This window comes from Cyprinus carpio, unplaced genomic scaffold (genome assembly GCF_018340385.1).
Source record: "Cyprinus carpio isolate SPL01 unplaced genomic scaffold, ASM1834038v1 S000006738, whole genome shotgun sequence".
In the NCBI taxonomy this organism is placed as follows: Eukaryota; Metazoa; Chordata; class Actinopteri; order Cypriniformes; family Cyprinidae; genus Cyprinus; species Cyprinus carpio.
Genome location: NW_024879337.1, coordinates 159,644 through 177,998, shown reverse-complemented (window position 1 = coordinate 177,998; position 18,355 = coordinate 159,644). Strand labels below are relative to the sequence as shown.

The window sequence follows — 18,355 nt, the reverse complement described above, 5'->3', positions numbered from 1 at the left end:
ACTTTGGTGGCAATGACAAGGAACAAGATAATTTTCCTATTTAACATTTAAACATATATTTAAGAAACTGTTTCATTAAAAACTATAAATATGACTATTCTAATGTCAGGCTTTACAGGGTTAGGGTATGTTTTAAGCTCTGTTGTACCTGGGAATAAAAAGATAAAATGAACTGTACCATATAAAAGAGTTGCAGTGTGTGTGTGTGTGGGGGGGGGGGGGGGGTAATCTTACTGTGATGAAAAAAAGACAAGTGATAAGTCTGAGCACCTTGTTCATTCAAATAGCAAAGTCTTACAGTCCTTGATGCCACAGATATAAGTGGAAATGAGTATCTTAAATGCACTCTGAAAACAAGGGTAGAAAAACCCATATATCAAGGGGTTACAAGTGGAGTTCAAATATGCAAACCAAATTACAGCATCAAAAACAACAGCTGGGGTGAAAAAATTGAAAAAAGGGTCAAGAGCTGTAACAGTAAAAAAAGGAAGCCAGCAGAACAAAAAAAACACCCATGACAATGGCCAGAGTTTTAGCTGCTTTTCTCTCTCTGTGAGCAGAGCTTTGGCTCTTCAACCTTCCAGTCACTCTTTCTGACATAACTTTTGCGTGTTTTTGTGCAACATAGAAGATTTTCATATACAGAGCACTCATGATTGTCCCGGGAAGAATACATGTGAGAATTAGGCATATAATACCCCATTGCTTGTTAAAAAACAAAACACAACTTCCCACACAATGAGTCTGCAATATCATCATCTCAAGTCCAACTGCAATTATTCCTGAAAACACAACAGAAAAGCTATACACAATTGAAAACAGCCATATGAAGATAATAAATGCAGTCACCTTGTTGTTTGTGACCCTCATTCTGTATCTTAGAGGGTCACAAATGGCCATGTACCTGTCGACAGATATTAAACTGAGATGCAGTACTGAGGAGATACAGAAGCTTGTGTCTAAACTAGCATGCATTTTACACATAAAATCTCCCAGATACCAGCAGCCTTCAACAGATCGCACCATACTGTACGGCATGACCAAAGAGCCCAGGAGACAGTCGCTGGCAGCCAGAGAGCGAACAATCAGATGAGTTGGAGACTGAAGCTGTTTGAAGTGAGAGATGGAGATGATGATCAGCAGGTTCCCAAAAACTGTTGTGAGGATCATCAGCAGCAAGAAAACATACATTGCCACTTTAACCACAATGTTACGCTGTACTTTCAGACAGGAGTCCGGCCAGAGTGGATAGCAGAGAAAAACAATCTGAGTGTTAGTTTCATTTGAAGTCATCACGTCTGCTCTGGATACTGAGATAAATTCCTTTGTAACTGTAAAAAGGCAGTTAACTATAAGCCAAAGTATAAGCAAAATAATTTTGTAGATTATAGTTTGGTAAAGACCAATATCCAAATACAGGTGAACATATATAGTACATTCCCATCTAATTTAACTCCCTAAATTGACTCAGAGCAGCTCAGATTTGGTCATATATATTCTCAGATTTGAGGCAGCCCTCCCTACACCTGTCACTGTTACCCAGAGTAAAAAAAAAGAAAACAACAAAAAAAAAACATGAACTCAGGAGATTAAAAGGGGAAAATTTATACTTCAACTGTGTGTCCTGACCTGAAGGTCAATAGATGAGTTGGAGACAGTATTACACCATTACTGAGGGTATTCTGGCCTTAACGCACGAGTATTTTGACATATTTTAAGTATTTTTGTCCCGTCCATTGGTATGACTATCACCATGACAGTCACTGCAATTTTGAGATAGAATCCCATATTCATAAACAGATGTGCACCTGATACTTTGCAGCATGTATGTGGCCTTTGGTCCTCTTACAAGTATAAACCAAAACTTTTATTCAAATACTGAATGGATTATATGTAGCCTATATGTAATATGTATATGTAATTACTAAAAAACTGTTTCTCATCATAGTACATCACAATCTAATGAAATTATGGGAAGTCGTGGCCTAGTGGTTAGAGAGTTTGATTCTTAACTCTAGGGTTGTGGGTTCGAGTCTCGGACCGGCAATACCACGACTTAGGTGCCCCTGAACAAGGCACCGAACCCCCAACTGCTCCTGGGGCGCCGCAGCATAAATGGCTGCCCACTGCTCCAGGTGTGTGTTCACAGTGTGTGTGTGTTCACTGCTGTGTGTGTGCACTTAATATTGATTAAATAAAGAACACGAATTCCGAGTATGGGTCACCATACTTGGCTGTATGTCACGTCACTTTCACTTTCTCACTTTCATTACGTTATAATCAATGCAGCTCTCTACACTGCACGGTGTTCCTCTTACAACTTTAATTCTAGAAAAGTTGGGACGTTTTGTGAAATGCCATAAAATCAAGAATATGTTATTTGTTCATTCTCTTAAACATTTATTTGATTGACTAAAGTACAAAGAAAAAATTCCAATGTTCTCACTGGCCAACTTAATTTTATTTTGCAAATATAAACAAATTTTGATTTGGATGGCTACGCCTTGTAAGTAAACTCCTTTTAATAACACATTAAAGGGGTCATGAATTGAGAAATCAAAATTACATTGATCTTTTGACATATAAGAGGTCATTGTACTATAAAAACATCCTGTAAGTTTCAGAACTCAACACTTTCTCATTAGTCTAAAAACAGCTTATATTGAAGCCAGTATGTCGAAATGACAGCTTGTGCAATGTGTCACTTTATGATGTAATAGTGTGGCTAAACCCCGCCTCCACAGAAGAATATCAATGCCTGCTTCTACATCACTACCTGATTAACCCCACCCACCGATTCACGCATGTAGTGTACAGTAAATAACGAGTATTTTTTTTCCATACTATGGAAGTCAATGGTTACCCTCCACTGTTTGGTTACGCACATTCATCTAAATATCTTCTTTTGTGCTTAACAAAAGAAAAAAATTCATACAGATTTGGAACAACATGACGGTGATTAAATTAGGGCTGTGCAAAAAATCGAATGCAATTTTTCATGCGCATCTTGTCAGTAAAGGCGCTCCTGTGATTAGTAATTCTCCGGTATGTGCGTCCAGATGGAGCGACATTTAGCCTACTACTCAGAGCCATAGTTCACTGACAAGCTACACAAAATTGCATTCATAATCAGCAATGAATCACCTGCGATTTTGAACATGATTTTGCGTAGCTTGTCAGTGAACTATGGCTCTGTGTATTAAATGCCGCTCCATCTGAAAGCATGTGCTGGAGATTAACTATTAATCACAAGAGCGCTTTTACTGACGAGATGCACGATTTTTTGCACAGCCCTAGGTTAATTGATGAGTGAACTACAGTATCCCTTTAACCATGTAGAGCACAGTACCACCTGATGACCAAAAGTGTTTTGTTTTGTTTTTTTGCATTTTTTCAGATTTCCTGAGGCTTACAGACTATGATTACACTGTAAAAAATGTGTGTAATTTTAACTGTAAAATATTGTTTGAGGAGCATGAGTTCCGGGAACCAGGTCCTGTTGGGCCAATATGGAGCCACTAACAAGACCAGCTCTTCATCCTCCCTGATCTTGCACAGTATCTGTGCGAGCAGGCTCACTGGGGGGAATGCATATTTGCGCAGGCACCAGGGCCAGCTGTGTGCCAGTGCATCCATGCCGAGCGTTCCATTTGTTACGGAGTCCTGGATGTGCCAGTCAGGTGTTTCTGGAGATGCAAACAGGTCTACCTGAGCAAAACTCTGTACCTTCTCCAGATCAGCTGAACCGTCTGGGGGTGGAGTCTCCACTCTCCTGGAAGTGCTGCTTGAGACAGCTCGTCGGCTGCCTGATTGAACACTCCTGGGATGTGGATGGCACAAAGGGACTTCAGATGCTTCTGACTACAAAGTAGGAGCTGGTGGGCGAGTTGCGACATGCGATGGGAGCGTGTATAGCATCCATGAATATCATAGCATGCCTGGATACCTGTTCCAGGGGCACTCCTGCCCGAAGGAATGAGGGATCTGACCACAGGCAGAAGGTTGTGCGGCAGGCTGGTGTAATCTGAACCCGGTGAGTACCGCATGGCCACACCCACCTCAGGACTCGCCATGGAGCCAGTGCTGAAGCGGTCTCATATGGAATGATTCACTCATCTCTCTGTTCCCTCAGTGCCATCACAAGCCCCTACTGGCAACTCCTAACCACTTAAGAGACCTCTCAAGCCGTCTTAAATAACTGGGAGAGTAAGAGCGATTCTTAGCTTTAAAAAAATTGATAACTTGCTTTAATACTTAAGTTTGAAAGTAGGAGTAAATTTAATGAATTCTCAGCACTTAAGACTAACATGGCACTTTGAGAAGCTTGTTCAATACAGGCCCTGGATTCTAACTGGGTGATTTTAACTGCCAGAAAGTGAATGTTTTGCTAAAGGGAGACCATTTAGTGTAAACCTTTCACGAACGAGACTCCCGTAGTTCTTCCCGCTCGCCACCAGAGGGAACTCTCGCCGAGTACTGATCTTTATTCGGACTAATCACATACACACACCCACACACCTGGTCCTGATTACTCCTACACCTGACACCCATTAGGTGACTATATAAGCATCTCCCAGATCCTTCCTCATTGCGAAGTCTTGTATTGCCCTTGTGTACATTTCTGAGCAGTTTCCTTCCGTGCCTGATCGTTCTGTGAAATTAATATATTTTCCTGAACATATGCAAACAGATTTCTGCAATTTCTCTGAAAATGTCTGTATGTTTTATGAACATGGATTTTTGCCCTGTATTTTTATAGTACCAGACCCTCTTTTCAGATTACTAAAAGATCACCTCTTCCATTAAATGAAGACATTTCATAAGTAAAAAGAATACATTTGCAAAATGCTTTCAGCATAACATAGAACTAGAAAATAAAAGAATTACATAAAAATAAAACTTTATTTTGATGCGTGAAATAAGTGTAAGCACTGTAGTTCTAATATCAAGGTGTTTGAATCTTTGACACAACACACATAAGTGGTTATAAGAAGCTTTAATGCATTCTGAAAACAAGGGTAGAAAAATCCATAAATCAATGGGTTACAAGTGGTGTTGAGGTATGCAAACCAAACCAAAACATCAAAAACATCAGCTGGGGTCAAAAAAAAAAGGACAGATAGTAACAGTAAAATACAGCAGCCGGCATGATAATCTATGAAGTTTAACAACATATCGATCTTATCATTATAATTAAAAAAATAATAATAATAATGTTCAAATGCGAGCCTCGATTATGATCAATGATACTTTTAATGAACGTCAACATTGTATTGCACTGCATTATATGTTTTGAAACTACAGCGCTTTGATCATAAAACTATGCATTTAAATATCATCTTAATAAAACATATTATTGTGAGATTGATATTTCCATCATTTTATGTAAGCAGTCTGCTATACTGTTATAAAGATCTCAATGACTTATATTTGACATCAGAATTTCACGTTACTATTTGCCTCATATATATATATATATATATATATATATATATATATATATATATACGAGAAAATATGCACCAAAATGCATATTTTTGCTCAGTTTGGGCCTCATTATTCATATTCTCACTATATCATATCATAAGTCATAAAAGCCTTAGAAATCAAATAAGAAACTCAACAAAAACACATACTGTGTGCAAACTATGTGCATGTGTAATCTCATCTCCTCTCTCTTGCTCCTGCCCTCCCTCCTTCCCTGCTTCTCCCTCCTCTCCTCTGTGTTTCTCCCTTCTAATTGCTCTATTCTTGTCCATTTCGCTCTATGTATACTTGCATGTATAGGATATCTAGGATTTAAATGGTAAGGGCCAATTCTCAGACCCGGTTACTGAATTTAGTCTGTCTTTAAAAGGAAGTTGTGGAGTCCCTATATTAGAACTCTTCCCTATATGTTCAGACCCTGTATTTTTCATACACAGCATATATGTAACCTGTATCTCATTGGATGAAAAGGGGATACTATCCATATTGTATTCTTATATATATCCTATTGTGAGAAAATAAAGATTTGAAGTAAAGGTAGGCTATATTCAGATTTTGCCTCTGTTGGCCTTTCCTTCCCACGACCGTGAACACCCTTATGGGACTGAGAAAAACTTTGGTGGCAAAGAGAAGGAGCAAAATCATTTTCCTATTTAACATATATATATATATTTCTAATGTCAGGCTTTACGGGGTTAGGGTATGTTTTATGCTCTGTTGTACCCAGGAATAAAAAGATAAAATTAACTGTACCATACAAAAGAGTTGCAGTGGGAAAGAAAAAAAAAATCTTACTGTGATGAAGAAAATGCCAAGTGATAAGTCTGAGCACCTTATTCATTCAAATACCAAAGTCTTACAATCCTTGATGCCACAGATATAAGTGGAAATGAGAATCTTAAATGCACTCTGAAAACAAGGGTAGAAAAACCCATAGATCAAGGGGTTACAAGTAGAGTTCAAATATGCAAACCAAATTACAGCATCAAAAACAACAGCTGGGGTGAAAAAATTGAAAAAAGGGTCAAGAGCTGTAACAGTAAAAAAAGGAAGCCAGCAGAACAAAAAAAAACACCCATGACAATGGCCAGAGTTTTAGCTGCTTTTCTCTCTCTGTGAGCAGAGCTTTGGCTCTTCAACCTTCCAGTCACTCTTTCTGACATAACCTTTGCATGTTTTTGTGCAACATAGAAGATTTTCATATACAGAGAGCTCATGAGCGTCCCGGGAAGAAACAATATGAGAATTAGACATATTATACCCCATTGCTTGTTAAAAAACAAAACACAACTTCCCACGCAATGAGTCTGCAATATCATCATCTCAAGTCCAACTTCATTTATCCCTGAAAAGACAACAGAAAAGCTGTACACAAATGAAAACAGCCATATGAAGATAATAAATGCAGTCACAGTGTTGTTTGTGACCCTCATTCTGTATCTTAGAGGGTCACAAATGGCTGTGTACCTGTCGACAGATATTAAACTGAGATGCAGTAAGGAAGAGATACAGAAGCTCATGTCTAAACTAGAATGCACTTTACACATAGAATCTCCCAGATACCAGCAGCCTTCAACAGATCGCACCATGCTGTTCGGCATGACCAAAGAACCCAGGAGACAGTCGCTGGCAGCCAGAGAGCGAACAATCAGATGAGTTGGAGACTGAAGCTGTTTGAAGTGAGAGATGGAGATGATGATCAACAGGTTCCCAAAAACTGTTGTGAGGATCATCAGCAGCAAGAAAACATATATTGCCACTTTAACCACCACGTTACGCTGTACTTTCAGACAGGAGTCCGGCCAGAGTGGATAGCAGAGAAAAACAATCTGAGTGTTAGTTTCATTTGAAGTCATCACGTCTGCTCTGGATACTGAGATAAATTCCTTTGTAACTGTAAAAAAGGCAGTTATCTATAAGCCAAAGTATAAGCAGAATAATTTTGTAAATTATAGTTTGGTAAAGACCAATATCCAAAAACAGTTGAACATATATAGTACATTCCCAGCTAGTTTACCTCCCTAAATTGACTCAGATTTGGTCATATATATTCTCAGATTTGAGGCAGCCCTCCCTACACCTGTCACTGTTACCCAGAGTAAAAAAACAACAACAACAACAACAAAAAACTTGAACTCAGGAGATTAAAATGAGAAATTTATACTTGAACTGTGTGTCCTGACCTGAAGGTCAATAGATGAGTTGGAGACAGTATTACACCATTACTGAGGGTATTCTGGCCTTAACGCACGAGTATTTTGACATATTTTAAGTATTTTTGTCCCGTCCATTGGTATGACTATAACCATGACAGTCACTGCAATTTTGAGATAGAATCCCATATTCATAAACAGATGTGCACCTAAAACTTTGCAGCATGTATGTGGCCTTTGGTCCTCGTACCAGCGTAAAGCAAAACTTTTATTCAAATACTGAATGGATTATATGTAGCCTATATATAATATGTATATTTAATTACTAAAAAACTGTTACTCATCTTAGTACATCACAATCTAATGACATTACATTATAATCAATGAAGCTCTCTACACTGCACGGTGATCTTCTTACAACCCTGATTCTAAAAAAGTTGGGACGTTTTGTGAAATGCCATAAAATCAAGAATATGTTATTTGTTCATTCTCTTTAACCTTTATTTAATTAACTAAAGTACAAAGAAAAAAAATTCCAATGTTTTCACTGGCCAACTTAATTTTATTTTGCTAATGTAAACAAATTTTGATTTTGATGGCTACGCCTTGTAAGTAAACTCCTTTTAATTACACATTAAAGGGGTCATGAACTGAGAAATCAAAATTACCTTGATCTTTTGACATATATGAGGTCATTGTACAATAAAAACATCCTGTAAGTTTCAGAACTCAACACTTTCTCGTTAGTCTACAAAAAAGCTTATACTGAAGCCAGTATGTCGAAATGACAGCTTGTGCAATGTGTCACTTTATGATGTAATAGTGTTGCTATCCCCACCTCCGCAGAAGAATATCAATGCCTGCTTCTACATCACTACCTGATTAGCCCCACCCACTGATTCACTACTATGGAAGTCAGTGGTTACCCTCAACTATTTGGTTATGCACATTCATTAAAATATCTTCTTTTGTGTTTACAAAAGAAAGAAGTTCATACAGATTTGGAACAACATGACAGTGATTAAATTAGGGCTGTGCAAAAAATTTAATGCAATTTTCATGCGCATCTTGTCAGTAAAGGAGCTCCTGTGATTAGTAGTAAATTTCTAGTCTCGCATAACCAGACCTTCAGACTGGAAGCTGAATGTCTGGAATTCATGGCAGCTTTTATTGGCCAAGGCCCACCCATTAGGCCATTTGACCGACATGTCAAACAACCAATCACAGTTCGTTTCGTTCAGCGGCACGTTTTAGGGCATGGAAATGTTGCCACAATAACAGATTCTCGGACATATTTTAAAGATGTAAACTTTAGTTGTAAACATTATGGCTTTATTCTTTCGTTCGATTTTTTGCACAGCCCTAGGTTAAATGATGACAGATTTCCCATTTTTGGGTGAACTACAGTATCCCTTTAACCATGTAGAGCACAGTACCACCTGATGACCAAAAGTGATAAGGTTTTTTTTTTTTCAGATTTCCTGAGGCTTACAGACTATGATTACACTGTAAAAAATAGTGTAATTTTAACTGTAAAATATTGTAAAGTCACTATGATTTTTTTTAATAGGTTAACAGTAAATTCCCATAACCTACTATATGCAGGGAAAAAACTTTAAAATATCTAACCAAACATTTTATGTAATTTTACAGTAAATTGCTGTTAATTGTAAATTTTTTAGAAGTAAAAAGAACAAATCAACGTATAATTTACAGTAAAGAACTGTAAACTGATATTCCCAGAATTATCTGCATGACACTCCATATTTGAAAGTCTTTTGTTTAAATAATCCTGTTTCTTAATAGTTTTGTCATGTTTGTTATTAGCTATGCACATTTGGGTTTATGTTACATCTTCTTTTGTTTAATGAATGTTTATTGCATTATTTAAGCCCCTATTATGTTATTTCCAGTATTGCCTTTCATGCAGTGTGTAAATGTAGCTGTATGTGAATGTAAATGATCAGCAAAGTTGTAAAGCTGAAAGTGCACCATAAATAAAGTTATTGTCTCCCAAAATAAAGAATCGACTCTCTACAGCCTAAACAAGTCATTAATAATTCGATTCCCACTTCTGTGATCTCTACACGTCAAGGGGTAACACATTTGCATAATTCACACCTATGTTCAAAGTTGGCCAGCAGCAAACAACTTGACCCCGCCCACAAACATGTCATTTTACTGACGCCTGCTTCTCTAATCTCGAGGAGTTGAAAATAAAAACATAGTGGAGTTTAATGCGGGATTTACTAAAAGCTTGCTCTTGAAAGATGGCTCAGTAGTACCCTGTTTATTTGGTCCAGCTGGCTCCACTGAATCACAAGTATGATAAATAATAGATGTTTAGATTTTCTATTGAGCATTCAAAATACAGAACTATGGCAATGGGCGTATCGTTTCTGACACATGCTGTACACGGAAAACCAATCACAACAGATTGGGCCATCTGACCAATCAGACAGAGTAGGCTCATGGTTTAGAGAGACTGAGGGCCCTATTTTAATTATCTAAGTGCATGGTCAAAAGTGCACAGCGCAGGTGAACTCAGGGCATGTCTAGTCTCGCATAGACAGACCTTCAGACTGAAGGTCTGGAATTCATGGCAGCTTTCGGGGCGTTGAAATAACAGACTGTAACACAATAACAGACTGGTGTGTAAAACTCTCGGACGTATTTGAAAAATTCTATGCCACGAACTTTAAATATTTCACATACTTTTGAAACTCCAGTGTTTAGTTGATCCTGATAAGCGCTCGTCGTCACAGTTGTAAACACGACAGCTTTCTTCTTTGGTGAGGGGGTTTAGCGGCACAGCATCTTTGTTTCCGGACAGAACGTTAAAGAACGTGACACACACGTCTCCCGGAAATCCTGATGAATTCAACCGATCCGTTGACGACTTCGACACTCCTGAAGTGTTTTAACTTTTGTGTCCCATATGCATCAGACATTTAGCCAACGGTCCTTGGGCGTGACAACTGAGGCAGAGACTAGGGCGTGGTCAAATCCACTTTTGCTAGTTTAATAATGGAAAAACAGTCGGCGCGCCCGGGCGCATGATCTCAATGGGTTGTCCCTATTCTCTTAATGAGTAATGGGTGTTTTTTGGCCATAAAGTGCAATAAACCAATCAGAGTCTCATCTCCCATCCCCTTTAAAAAAAGCCAGTTGTGCTCGCGCCATTGTGGGTTTGCTATTTACATGGCGGAATGTAATTTTTCATTTTTAAAAATGTTTGTGTGCTGCTGTGAGTCCCTGTGTGTGTAATAAGCAAAGTGTACGTGGGTTGTGCACCCGCCTATAGGCACATATTACTAACGCGCTCTTTAAATAAGAAAGAAAAAATATCCCACAATACATAACACCATTTATTAGTTCTTCTGCGCAGCATACTATCATCACCTCAAAAAAACAACAAACAAACGCCAACGAACACAAACACATCTCTTTTTAGACCAGCATGCCCATGGGCGCACAAATGGGCACAAATGCATTTGCTATAATTTTGCTATAACAGCGCGGCGTAAGACAGGAAAATGAGAACTGCGTCGGGCTGAAACTTGTGCCGCGCCTTGCACCGCATTCCGCCTGGGCTATAATGAATCTCAGAACTGCTTTGAACAAATCATTTGAGAATCGCTGGAAAATGAGGTGATATTAAATGCATATTTTGAGAAAACGAAAGCGATTTTTGACCTTGCATGAATGTAATCCTATTGTAGGAGACTCCCAAAACAATATTAGGAACATAAAAAAACCCTAAAAATCACACACTAAGTGTCGTGTGTGTTACCATGATGGTGTTTAGTGTTTGCGTGAATGACTTTGTGTGCCTTCTATATATTAGTACAGTATATACTTCAGCTCATGGAAAAGCTAGTTGTGATGAACTGATTCTCATATTGCTGCCTCTTTTACCACCTGCATTATTATGGTGGTTGTCAGTTTATGTTAAAGCAGATTTCAGTAGCAGTGTGCATTGTTGAGTTTACTAGTTTACACTAATATTTTCATGTTTGTAAATTAAGGAGTGTACTGTAAAATTCACAGTTTTTACAGTTTTTCTGTAGGTTTACAACATTATTCTGGCAATCACAGCTGCCAAAATTATTTTGTAAAAACTACAGATTTTTTTTCAGTCATGTTTTTGTCTGTAATGTTGGATTTTGAAAAATACATATTTTTCTTTTGCCACTCCTACAATTGTTTCCAATTTTCAACAAAATCATAATCAAATACACACCAGGACACAGATGTTCTTCTAAAGATATCATTTTAATGTAAAGAACATGCGTGTGTGATCAATATTTTTGCATCTGAACATCACATATCATTTTATGTCTTCTCTACTTCATTTCTAAATTAGCTTATGCTGATGTATAACCTTGCCCTGCATTTAAGTTAGAAGTATCTGTTGCATTTATAATTTCCACTTATATGGAATAATAAAGAATAACATCACAACTTTCATTAAATTTAGGAGGTTCTTATAAGATATAGAACACAGTTTATTTCAATAGTTGTAAAAATCTTATTAATATTTTGTCATATTGTCCAAAATATTATATGGTAAATTATTTCAGCATGCATGAACTAGTCAATAAAAGCATAGTTTAATAAAAGGAAGAAATTTTAATTGTGATGCAAAGCATGATAACCTGATATAAAAATAACATTCACTCAAAAGTTAAGGTGATTGAGTCACTGAAGCCATAAATACAGGACGATATGAGTATTTTGAAGGCCTTCTGAAAGCGAGAGTAGAAAAAACCATAGATCAATGGGTTACAAGTGGAGTTAAAATATCCAAACCAAACCAAAGCATCAAAGACACTGGCTGGAGTAACAAAATTAAGAAAAGAGTCGATGATAGTAGCAATAAAAATAGGCAGCCAGCAGAACAAAAAAACACCCATGACAATGGCCAGAGTTTTAGCTGCTTTTCTCTCTCTGTGAACAGAGCTTTGGCTCTTCAGCTCTACTGCTGCCATCACAGTCACTCTTTCTGACATAACCTTTGCATGTTTTTGTGCAACATAGAAGATTTTCATATACAGAGAGCTCATAATCGTCCCGGGAAGGAAAAATGTGAGAATTGGACATATTATACCCCACTGTTTGTTAAAAAACAAAACACAACTTCCCACACAGTAAACCTGCATGATGAACGACTCCAAGCCGATTTTGTTTACACCTGAAAACACAATAAAAAAACTATAAAAAATTGAAAACAGCCATATGAAGGTAATAAATGCAGTCACAGTGTTGTTTGTGACCCTCATTCTGTATCTTAGTGGGTCACAAATGGCCATGTACCTGTCGACAGATACTAAACTGAGATGCAGTAAGGAGGAGATACAGAAGCTCATGTCTAAACTAGAATGCACTGTACATACAACATCTCCCAGATACCAGCAGCCTTCAACAGATCGCACCATACTGTACGGCATGACCAAAGAACCCAGCAGACAGTCGCTGGCAGCCAGAGAGCGAACGATCAGATGAGTTGGAGACTGAAGCTGTTTGAAGTGAGAGATGGAGATGATGATCAGCAGGTTCCCAAAAACTGTTGTGAGGATCATCAGCACCATGAAAATATATATCGCCACTTTAACAACAGTAAGACGATGCAGTTTCGGACAAGAGTTTGGCAGGAGTGGATAGCAGAGAAACATATTTTCAAAGTAAATATCAGTCTTATTTAAAGTCATCACATTTGACCTGGATGCTAAAAAGATTTTCTTTGTAATCATAAAAAGGCTGAGAATTATAAAAATAGTACAGTTTGTTAAAGACCAATATCCAAAGAAAGATATACACATATATAGTGCATGTCGATCCAATTTAACTCCATAAATGGACTTAGTGTAGCTAAGAATTGTCCATATATACTCTCATATTAAGAGGAACCCACCCACACCTGTCAATTTAACCCATGGTTACAAAAACATCATGAACTCAGGAGATTAAAATAAAAAATAAAAATGGACAGTATTCATTAAATGTGATATATACTGATGGAAAAAAAACATCTGTGATATGAAATATACATCTGTAAATATATAATTTTCATGCCCTTTTGTCCCTCTAGAATTATTATTATTATTATTATTATTATTATTATTATTATTAGACAATTACACAACTTTTTAAAATGATTGCACATACATTAAAGGGGTCATTGGATGCCTATTTTCCACAAGCTGATATGATTCTTTAGGGTCTTAAAAGTCTATAACATACTTTGGTTAAAAAAAAAAATGTCTCAATGGTAGTGTAAAAAAAAAAAAAAAAAAAAAAAATATTTCCCTTTTCAAAATCAACTCTGTTTTTAACACATTGTTCTAGTTCATGTTGCTTAAAATGCTAATGAGCTCGGCTGACCCCTCCTCTCTCTTCCTTCAGGTGACGAACAGACTGTAAACTGAAACTGGCTAACTAGCACATTATTAGGAAAGGCGTTTTGCAAAGATTCATAAAAACCCTTATACACAATTCTTCTGTAGATGAAGCTGGATCACGAATGATTTGTGCGAACATAAGTTCATTTAAGCGCATTCCTTTCAAAAAAAAGTAACGTTAATCCTCTGCATCTTCAGTGGCTCAGATGTCAAGAGTAAATGACGACTGCTATGTTCATTATTACATTCAACAAAAAAAAACTAAATCGCTTAACTGGAGACATTCTTGTCTTCCCCTGCACCGGAGTCGACACAATGGCTACAGCTCACAGCTCACTCAGGGCGGGTCTAAGATAAGACTTCACAATCAGCTATTGTGGGAGGGTCCTGTGCAGAACTGCATCATTCTGACAGGAATCTCAGAACAGCCTGATTTGAGAAAGGGGATTTTAAAATAGGGATTTAAAAAAAAAACACTGGGTGGATTTCACACACTTCCAACACATATTTATGTTCAAACAACAACAAAAGTGGATTTTGCATCCTCTGTGTCTCTTCATATCAGCGTATGCTGTGTATGCTCTTCTGTGTCATCCACACCACAAGGATGCGCTGTTTTATTTCAAATCACCGTCGCTTCATATAACCCAGATTGCACGTCTGATGGCAGATGGAGTATTCTGACAATGACTTTCATACCTTTTATGGACCTTGACACTGTTTTTTATTTGGCAGTCTATGGGACAGTCACAAGCCTCCAGGTTTTCATCCAAAATATCTTAAATTGTGTTTCAAAGACGAACGGAGCTTTACGGGTTTGGAACGACATGGGGGTAAGTGATTAATGACAAAATTTTCATTTTGGGATGGAGTATCCCTTTAAGGCATCACAACATTATAAACTACAGCAGGAAAATGTGTATTCAGAAGTTTAATTTAACAGTGTTATTAAATTATTAGTGTTTTTAGTGTTAGATAATAGAAAAAGCTATTTAAATTTGAAAATAGAGGAATGCACTTCACACACCCATTTTGAAATATTCAATCTATTAAACTTAGAACCTTCAAACTTTTAATGTCTTTAAATTGCTTTTAAAAGTATTTAAACTATATAACTACAGCTACAGTAAATGCAATTTCTGCACTGACCTGAGTTATTCTTAACTTTTAGAAGAGGTTCTTTTTAACACTTATTATATGTTTAAAACCAATTCCAGAGATTTTTGCACAGTAAATGTCTATCTGGGCCACCACTGCAGGCTCTCAAAGCCACAGCTGTCAGTCACACACACCTCATTAATGTCTTGGAGCCATGAGACTTGTTATCATACTCCATTTTATCAGAGAGACTCTCAAAGCAGTCAGACTAATCAAAGGTGTTAATAACCAGCGCTCACCTGCTTAGCACTTATGCTGTGCATGAAGCTCATTAGCTGTGTCCTGTCACATTATTATCACAGCCAACCTGTTTACCTATAATGCCCTACAGAGCTTAGCTTTTTGTCATTAGGGAGACAGACAGGAAAACAAACTTTAACTTCTCGCGGTGTTCTCTGATTGGCCAGTTATCCAGTCTGTTTTGATTGGCCGAATACCTCAAGCATGTGACGGAAATGTTACACCTCTTACCAGGTTCAGGAAATATTCCTCCGTAAAATACGCTGCACATACTCAAATATTTGGGTTGCACTGTCCCCTAAAAATGGCCTAGCGACGCCCATGGTCGAGAATAATCGATAGAGTCTTTATTAATCCAACACAGGGGTAAATCCAACATGGAACACAGGAGGAAGACACACGTACCTACTTGTAGACACCTGCCTACAAGTCACACGTACTGACTTGTAGGCAGGTGTTATGCAAATCTTCCCACACAGTGACGTAGACATGTGGGGGTGTATTTGAAAAATGTGTTTTAGGAAGGCAGTTCTGGCCAGCAGATTAATCATTTAGTGAAGCAATTGGTCCAACTGACCAATAGTATGCTATGCTATTCTGAATAAGGCCTTAATTATGAGTATAACTGTTTTCTGCTGCTATTGTTTTTAAATATTTCCCCAGTTACTATAATCCTCACAGCTTTTCTGAACCAAGAATGCATGAATGCATAAATGAAAGGATTTAAGGTGGAATTGACATAGCCAAACCAAACAAGTGCATCAATCAACACTGGCGGTGTTGTGTAGCCAATAAAAGGATTCATGATGTTACAGAGGAAAAAAGGAGTCCAGCAAACCAGGAAAACTCCAACCACGATAGCAATCGTTATTGTAGCCTTCGGTGCCCGACGTTGCGTGCCTTCCGATGGATAAACTCTCCTCAGCTGTTCCAGCTGAAGACTAATAGATCGCGCTTGGTTTCGGGCAACCATGTAGATTCTAGAATAAATGCCAATGATGATGAGACCAGGAACGTAGAAAGAAAAAAGGGAGGTGACCACCGCCAGACTGTGACTAAAGAAGACGTGGCACCCTCCCACACAGCGTACGTGTGTTTCGTAGAAGTCCCTGTCACCATGAAGGTTGAGTTCGAGGTAGGTACTCATGTAAGAAAATATGGCAGGGATCAACCAGCTGATAGAGATCATTAACAGCACTGTTGGAAAACTGAAGCGATAATGATACGTTAATGGGCCACACACAGCACAACAACGTTCGGCAGACACACTCACGAGGTGGAAAATGGAAGCGGTGCTGAGAGTCATGTCAATGCATGTGTGTAACTTACATAAGAAATCACCAAAGTACCAACAGCCCTGCATGGAACGGACGGCGCTCAACGGCATGACAAACAGCCCAAGGAGAAAGTCACACAGGGCGAGAGACAGAATCAGCTGGTTTGTTGTTGAGTGGAGTTGCTTGAAATGTCCAATGGAGATGATGACCAGTAGATTCCCAATGACGGTCACAATGGTGGTCAACATCATGGCGATGAGCATTAGAACGTGGATGCCGTACGGTCGTACATATTTCCCACAGGATCCATTCAAAGCCTCGTAACAGAGATCCATTTTAGTGTTTGATGGCCCATTCACCTTGATCCGATGAAGAGGCTGTAGCAGAAACTCATGAAAACAAACAGCCTTGTGGAAAATGATAGGTTGGTTTTAGCCTGTTTAGTTCTGTTTGACTTCTGTACCATCTACATTGCAAAACAGCTATAAATAAAGTTGTAGTTTCAGTTGCAGCATTCCATAAAAACAGACTTCCTCCCAAAGGAGAAATTAATTTTCCTAAATTTTCCATTAAAGGAAATCCCTTGGAAGAAGCTACTATAAATATTAGTCTCTCAAAGCAACAATTTTTCCCATAATAGAAATACTCATTTCCTGCAGAAAGTTCTGGTCTGTCCCCGATCTGTTTCCAAATAAAACCAATATTAATTTATTCCACCAGCTTTACAGCTAAAGGGGCAAAGTCCAATCAATCTGTCTATATATTTATCCATGAGTCATTAAGAACAGCAGCTGTGACTTTGTTTGCACACATGGACTACAAGAACAAATAGCATCACGTTAAGAAATCAATATAGAAGCCATTCTATATCTAGTCTCACCATGAAGACACACTAACTTGTGCATAATATGGCCATTACAGACTGGAAGCTATGGTTGTCTTTTTGTCTTTATATACACACTTGGAAAAGTGTAACAGAACACCATGCTTCCACAGAGAATTATGGGAGATGAAGTCCAAATGTCACCTCGTACCAGAAAAATTAGTTTAAGGTTTTTTTTTTTTCATCAAAATGCTTTAATGGCTTTCTGCCATGCTTTAACGGCTATTCTTCAATAACATTACACCAAATGTGTAAGTGCTAATTGTACCGTCAACATTCACAATAAATAGCCTAACTTATTATGACCAATAACAATTAGCTTCATGATTTTTCCTTTGACGCCCCCAAGTTAAGGCCTGAAGTAAAAAAAAATAATTACATTATGGCTGCCAGATGCTTTGCCAGTGAACAGTTTGCTCTGAAAAGCATCAAATGCTTCACCATTTCTAGGGGTTCAAAGAATTGTCACATGGCATTCTCAAAGAGAGCAGACTAAGATTTTTTTTTTTATATTTTAAATATTTAAATAAATGTCCATTTTATGTCTTTAAGGGCCTTCAGCATGGACTAACCGCACAACCAGCTAAACTGACCACTAGATACACAAACAGTTTACTCTTAAACATCTTGAGACATAAAAGTCAATCAGGAATTCTTTGTAATCACATGACAACAAAAGGGCCTTTTTATTGGCTCAGAAAAATACGCTGTCTGTGTGAAAGTATTCAAAAGGCTACAAAATACAGATGTTCCATC

General features: G+C 37.9%; 2 protein-coding genes and 2 pseudogenes across 2 annotated transcripts; all 4 read right to left on the bottom strand.

Annotated features, from left to right (window-relative positions):
• Positions 1–275: 275 nt before the first annotated feature.
• LOC109068958 lies at positions 276–1,840 on the bottom strand (annotated as a pseudogene).
• A 4,272-nt stretch (positions 1,841–6,112) lies between these two features.
• LOC109075662 lies at positions 6,113–7,368 on the bottom strand (annotated as a pseudogene).
• A 4,575-nt stretch (positions 7,369–11,943) lies between these two features.
• On the bottom strand, positions 11,944–13,478 carry LOC122134468 (trace amine-associated receptor 4-like). The gene has a single exon (XM_042755629.1). It carries the CDS (start codon positions 13,460–13,462, stop codon positions 12,317–12,319), a length of 1,146 nt encoding a protein of 381 aa, XP_042611563.1. The 5' UTR covers positions 13,463–13,478; the 3' UTR covers positions 11,944–12,316.
• A 2,141-nt stretch (positions 13,479–15,619) lies between these two features.
• taar1b (trace amine associated receptor 1b) lies at positions 15,620–17,283 on the bottom strand. The gene has a single exon (XM_019091530.2). It carries the CDS (start codon positions 17,049–17,051, stop codon positions 16,053–16,055), a length of 999 nt encoding a protein of 332 aa, XP_018947075.1. The 5' UTR covers positions 17,052–17,283; the 3' UTR covers positions 15,620–16,052.
• Between the last annotated feature and the right edge of the window lie 1,072 nt (positions 17,284–18,355).

Bases quoted from the DNA above. Each gene is read 5' to 3' on its own strand.
- LOC122134468 (XM_042755629.1), bottom strand. From the start codon at position 13,462: ATGTGTATATCTTTCTTTGGATATTGGTCTTTAACAAACTGTACTATT.
- taar1b (XM_019091530.2), bottom strand. From the start codon at position 17,051: ATGGATCTCTGTTACGAGGCTTTGAATGGATCCTGTGGGAAATATGTA.